The sequence below is a fragment of the Protopterus annectens genome, chromosome 5.part0, assembly GCF_019279795.1.
Source record: "Protopterus annectens isolate FY-2018-M chromosome 5.part0, PAN1.0, whole genome shotgun sequence".
Taxonomy (NCBI): Eukaryota; Metazoa; Chordata; order Ceratodontiformes; family Protopteridae; genus Protopterus; species Protopterus annectens.
Genome location: NC_056735.1, coordinates 1864497703 through 1864503702, shown reverse-complemented (window position 1 = coordinate 1864503702; position 6000 = coordinate 1864497703). Strand labels below are relative to the sequence as shown.

General features: G+C 37.2%; 1 protein-coding gene and 1 non-coding gene across 2 annotated transcripts in view; one reads left to right on the top strand and one right to left on the bottom strand.

Annotated features, from left to right (window-relative positions):
- Nucleotides 1-1097: 1097 nt before the first annotated feature.
- Nucleotides 1098-1169, bottom strand: TRNAE-UUC. Its single transcript has one exon. It is a non-coding gene; the product is annotated as a tRNA-Glu (tRNA).
- Nucleotides 1170-1172: 3 nt separating this feature from the next.
- WBP4 (WW domain binding protein 4) overlaps nt 1173-6000 on the top strand; it is a 1129068-nt gene continuing 1124240 nt past the window's right edge. Inside the window, exons 1-2 of the mRNA XM_044072046.1 lie at nt 1173-1223; nt 1884-1952. Coding sequence (XP_043927981.1) covers nt 1173-1223; nt 1884-1952 — 120 coding nt within the window. The remainder of the gene's footprint in view (nt 1224-1883; nt 1953-6000) is intronic.

Sequence of the window (6000 nt, the reverse complement as noted above, 5' to 3'; positions counted from 1 at the left end):
TTGTTGTCTCATTTTTATATCACAAAACCTGGCAGTTTAACAGGGGTGTGTACACTTTTTATATCCACTGCACCTATACTATTCAAACGTTGTTCGGCATAACTTACTGCCACCTAATGTTCACAGCCCTCTACTTCTTTTGCAGTCCTCTACATTCTGCTGCTTATTTTTTGTGTGACCTGCTTAATATTAGTAACTGTAGCATGATTCCTAATGTTATTGTACATAAAACTCCTTTTTAGATCCTTCTGAGTCCCATATACAGCTTAAAGTCTCTACAATGGCTGGAACTCCCACAACTACTACAGCTCTACCAATTTCACATGCCCCACTCAATGCTTTTTAAACCCTCCTGCTGTCCATCTTTATCTCTCCTAGTCTCCTTTCTCGATCTCTCCGCACCTTTAATCAACAATTGCTCAACATCTACTACCCTAATAAGTCAGTAGGTAAGCAACTCTATAAACACTCTGTGGCCCAAGCTTGGAATAAACTTCCTCTGGACATACGCTCTCTTACACTCCACTATTTAAAAAAGAACTTAAGACGCATTTACTCAACTGCAGAACCTGTCCTTGTTACGACCCTACATAGCTCTCCCCTCCCCCCACACTCACATCACTCTCAGTTGATCCTATTCACACTCTTGACTCTCCCTCACTTGTACAGTAACAATGAATTGTCCTGAGAAGAAGAAAAAATTTTTTCAATTGATTTTTTCTTTCAATTATAATCTTTAGGTGTAGTTGTTTATTTCTTACTATTGTTTGTAGTACTTGTTTTCTTACTGTAATTATATATTGTACTTTCTGGAGCTTTTCTCCTCAGGTCTCCACTGAAAATGGGACAAGGGATTAACCCGGTTAACAAATGTCAATAAATAAATAAATATGTGTATATATATATATATATATATATATATACATACACACATAAAAGTAAAGTGTAAACATTATCACATAAAGCAATGATTTAGTTTTATAAATGAAAGCCCAATTACTTTGAATTAGAGTAAGTTATTTCTTTTAAATGAAATAAAGCCAGCAGTTATAGAACAGACGCATTTATATAAGCATCCCATATAAAAAAAAAAAAAGTTCCCATACCGGGAGTCGAACCCGGGCCGCCTGGGTGAAAACCAGGAATCCTAACCGCTAGACCATATGGGACTAATGACGCTATACATGAATACATATGGTATAAAACACAACATATCTTTGTTCGTATTTCATTACTATTTATTCTTTGTATAAACACCACCAAAACTACAAACATACACAATTATTAGCTTCGCGCACCTTATAAATAAGTTACATCGTTACATATGAATATCCCTTCCAAACACATTTTCAACAATAATATAATTTTTTCGATTTCCTTTTGCAAACAAAATAGAAATATACAATATTAATAACGTTATATGTTGTAAGTTGACTAACAGGCGCCAACTGTCGCATTTGCTAATTTGTTCTTTCACAGACTGCTAGCGTAAAGACACCATTAAACAGTTCGTGTAAAACACACAAATGCGCAGTTCACCTAATGAGGATGAATATTCTTGACAATCGCCGTCATCTGCAGTTAATACAAAGTCTGGTCACTAACACCATTCCGAAGAAGCACCACTAATAGACCTGTTATACACCAAACCTCAGCCACCAACTGGCTACTCGATCACATAAGCATTTACACAAAATTACTCTCTGATTGGTAAGATCTTTCGAACACGTTGCAACCAAAACAAATCACAAGGTTTTGTCTCCGTGCATTTGTCCTTATGCAGACGCCATAGAAGCTACTTACGAATTAACACGCAGACGCAGCTTACTACCACTGTAGTGACGCAGAGTGGGATTTGGTAGTTTGGTTGAGCATTTTTTTAGAAACTGAAACTCAAGAGAAGTTTACTTTTATTATTCTTCATTACGATTGTAAAAGAAATTGCGTGTTATGTAAGTATATTGCTTGCGAGTGTAGTTGTACTAGGTTGTCAGTAGTGGAAAGGTCGTGATTATTTTCATAGTAGATCTATTCATCCACCGGTGTTTATTTTGGGTTGTAGCTTGTGTACCACCTGTCAGGTGTAGGTGGTATTCAGTACTCCTTGTTGTTGGGGCAGTCTTCTCATTGTAAGGTTTTAGGAGGGGTCATATTCCACAGATTTAGGATGTTTGCTTTTTGGTCGAGAGCATATTTATTTTCACTGCCTTTATAGTGTTCCAGTTAGTTTTATGTTTAAGTGGCCCTTGCAGTGAAACCACTAGTGACGCATTGTCTAAATGTTGGAATCTGAATGATGGCTGAATGGTGTATTGACATCAGTTTACTTTATTGTTTTTATTCTTCTGTAGGAAGACAGTCGCTAATCCTAAAGCTATTAGGTGATACAATCTCTGTTGACTGAGTGAGCAAATTAAGCAGATTAAAGTTTGTGTATTTATAAACCTATCTCACCTGACCCTGATTTTGGTGCAGAATTCTGGTCTGGTCCTCCTAAAACTTTTGAGTTTGTGAGATGCATAAAATAAAAAAAAGACTATCACTCGCAATAAATTAAGATAATAACTTAAAGTTTTATTTTACTGCAAAAAAAATTTATTTTAATTTTATATTATCGTATGCTGTCAACTCTGCCCCTGATTAGTTTTCAGTGTTCCAGGTTCTGGAGGTAAGTGGTTTAGAGAAAGCTTTTTACTGCACATGATATTGGCCAGAAGGATGATCTAGTTCTGTGTGTGTGTCTGTGTCTGTGTGTATAGATGTGTGTATAGATGTGTGTATGTGTGTGTGTGTGTGTGTGTGTGTGTGTATGTATGTGTGTGTGTGTGTGTGTGTGTGTGTGTGTGTGTGTGTGTGTGTGTGTGTGTGTGTGTGTATATATATATATATATATATATATATATATATATATATATATATATATATATATATATATATATATGTAATCGGTGGTTATACTTGAGAGTTTTAATAAGTGTGTACAACAAGAATGTGCTAATCCCAGAAGAATTGTGTTTTATCTTAAATAGCCTACAAACTAAGACTGTTCTGAAGTTGATGCTGAAAAGACAGTGCTATGTTAACACTTAGGTTTTCCTTGTTGGTGTGTTTTGTGTCAAAGGAATTGCATTTTTTTTATTTAAAAAAAAAAGTAATTTTTTGTGTAATTTGTGGAGCTTGGCTCTTTTCCAGAAAGAGTGTTTCAGATTTTAGTAAACTTACAGAACTGGAACTTTTAATGTAGATAACATTCAACAGTATTTTTTTTTGTTTGTTTTGCTTTGTATGAACATTTAAAGGATGACTGTGTTTTCACTTTATTAACTTAAGTGAACTGTTGCATTAACTGTTTTAAAGCTACAGTCCAGGACAAACAGACTAAGGCAAGTATGTAAGTTTAATATAACTAGTAACCATAACAAAATGGAAATAGTGTTTTTTTTCCACTGTTTATTATTTTCTTAGTGTGGTTTCTTTGCTGATAAGTGGTCAGGCTGGTTGGTGGACAGAGCCAAAGCGCTATATGTATCTGTTTGTTTAATGAGTTGTTTTGCCTTATGAGAAAGCCATGGTAGTTGCTTGGCTTTGGAGCATATTTTTCTGGGGGGGGGGGGGGTGCTAGGCTGTTTGATTTCAAGGAATTTTGTGTTAAAGAATTTGACTGCAAGGTCTAGGTTTAGATTTTTTAATGGGGACCAGTAACAGCATTGAAGTAATAGGTTGAATAACTCTGGTGAGAAATGTTTCTTACTGTGAAGGATTCTGAAAGATTGTGGATTTGTGTCTGGATTCTTTTTCTAAGTAGAAATGTAGGAGCATGGTCGCCAATATTGATAGGAAGGCAGCTGGCTTGGTCATTTATGTTTGGTTTGTTAATTAATATCCAGTCCAGTAGTGACTCTCTTTTTTGGAGTGCTTGTCAGTGGGAGTGGGACAATGGATAGGTTGGGAGAAATTGTATAGATTAATAAAGTTTGTAGGACAATCTGAGGAGCAGGTGAACCAGTTGAGATTAAAGTCACCTAGGATGATGCTTTCTTGGTTGAAAGAGTGGGCAGACCATAAGAGGAGAAGTTCTATGTTGGAGAGGTTGTTTCCAGGGGTCAGATATACGGCAATGATAATTATGGTTTTATGAAGATTTATTTTGAAGGTGGATGATGATAAATTTCAGAGTTGGGGATGTCCAGGGGAGTGCAGTTTTGTTTTTGTAGTTTTAATGGATCCTTGAACATGATAGCTACATCACCACCTCTTTTGTGTCGTCTGTCTTGGCCTGTCTTATAATGTTATAGCTGCCAATGGTAATTTCAGAGTACTTGATGTGGGGTTTTAACCAAGTTTCTGTCTATCATAACAGCTATGTCAGGAGAATAGGCATCAAGGATAGCTTGAAATTTACTGATTTTATTGACGAGGCTTCTGAAGTTGGTTTGTTATGAATAGGTCAGCTTTAGTGTGGGTTGGAATATGGGTATGAACAAAAAGGTTTTGGGTGGGAAGTGTAGTTGGAGGGGTATTGTTGATGTGGCCTGGGTTAGGGTAGATGTTGGCTAGTAGTTTGATATGCCTAAGAGAGTGTAGTAGTAGATGTTTTAGTTTGTTGATTTGCTTGATGGTATCTAAATGTGGGCAGTGCAGGGTATGAGGTTTGTATGTGTCTGAAAGAATAAAAGAGGGAGTTGGAGGTGTTGTACAGTTGAGGGCAGATGTAGAAATAAGGCTTGGGAGGAGGTTGTAGGTTGTGTTTTGTGCTTGAGTGTATATGCAATTTGTGTTGACATATTGGAGATCAGAGGCTTTGTAGGCTAAACATAGAAGGTCTATTAGAGTAGTGTAGAAGAGTATGGAGAAGTGGGAATGCATAGAGTAGTTTTAGAGAGTCTGTGTATAGGGGGTCAAATAGTTTGAGATGAGTTGGAGTTTGTAGCTTATGAGGGGTGGGACTGTGAAGGTAGTGGGAGGACTTGTGGGTGTGTTTGGAGGGTGTGATTGGGGGAGGATTTTGCAGTTGATGGGAGGAGAATGTGGATGTGGTTAGGGTAGGTATATATGTAATGAAAGTTGAGATGGGTGGGAATGAGGTTAGGGGTAGGGGAGCAGAGTGAGCCCGAGCGAAGCGGGTTTGGGCAAGTAACAGAAATGCTGGGTGAAAGCCAAAAAATAAACAATTTCCAGGAAGAGACAAAAACAGAGTGTAGAGAAGTCTATGGACAGGTACAGTGGAGCTAGGTCAGAGCACACAGAGTGATAATGCAAATGGTAATTTTCAGTAATAGCAATTGTGAAGTTAGTAGGAAAGCAGAGAGAAAGATCTTTTGGAACTGTGCTTATGTGGGGGTATAAGGGTAGAGAAACAGTAACTGGCAAGGTTGAACAGACGGTAGGGAGTTCACAGAGCAGATAGCTTTTCATGTGGGGGGGGGGTTAAGTGACTACCGACCTTTTTAGCCTGCTGTCTTACAACTGAAAATTAAGCAACTAGCATTGTTTTATTAAATTGGAAAAATTAAATTCTGAGTAAAACATACTTTGTTACAAAATAATTGAAGTGGGACAATAATGTAGAACTGTAGGTAGATAGCCGCACTATGCAGTGGCATTGGACTTCAGAGAATGGTGAAAAGCAGGGTTTCTGTTTAGGAACTTAAACTCGGTAGAGATTGAGGAGCATGCTACCACAGGAGGGCATGCCAACAAGGTGTAGAGAGTGTATGTAATATACTAATTAGGAGAATATATCGGGATTTGGAGGCAAAAATTAAAGCGGGTGTCCTCCTCCTCCTCATTTGCTTTATATTTAAAGCCATTGGCAAATAAAATAAGTATTTGCTATGGTAATCAGGAACAGATGATATTAGTACCTGATAAAACCAGAAAAGGACAACTTAGTGTTGTGGAACATCTAGACACAGTTTCAATTTTGGGAAATAATATTTAATGAAAATAAAACAAAGGCTATAGCTGTAAACTATGTACCCACACATGAATTTGTCCACC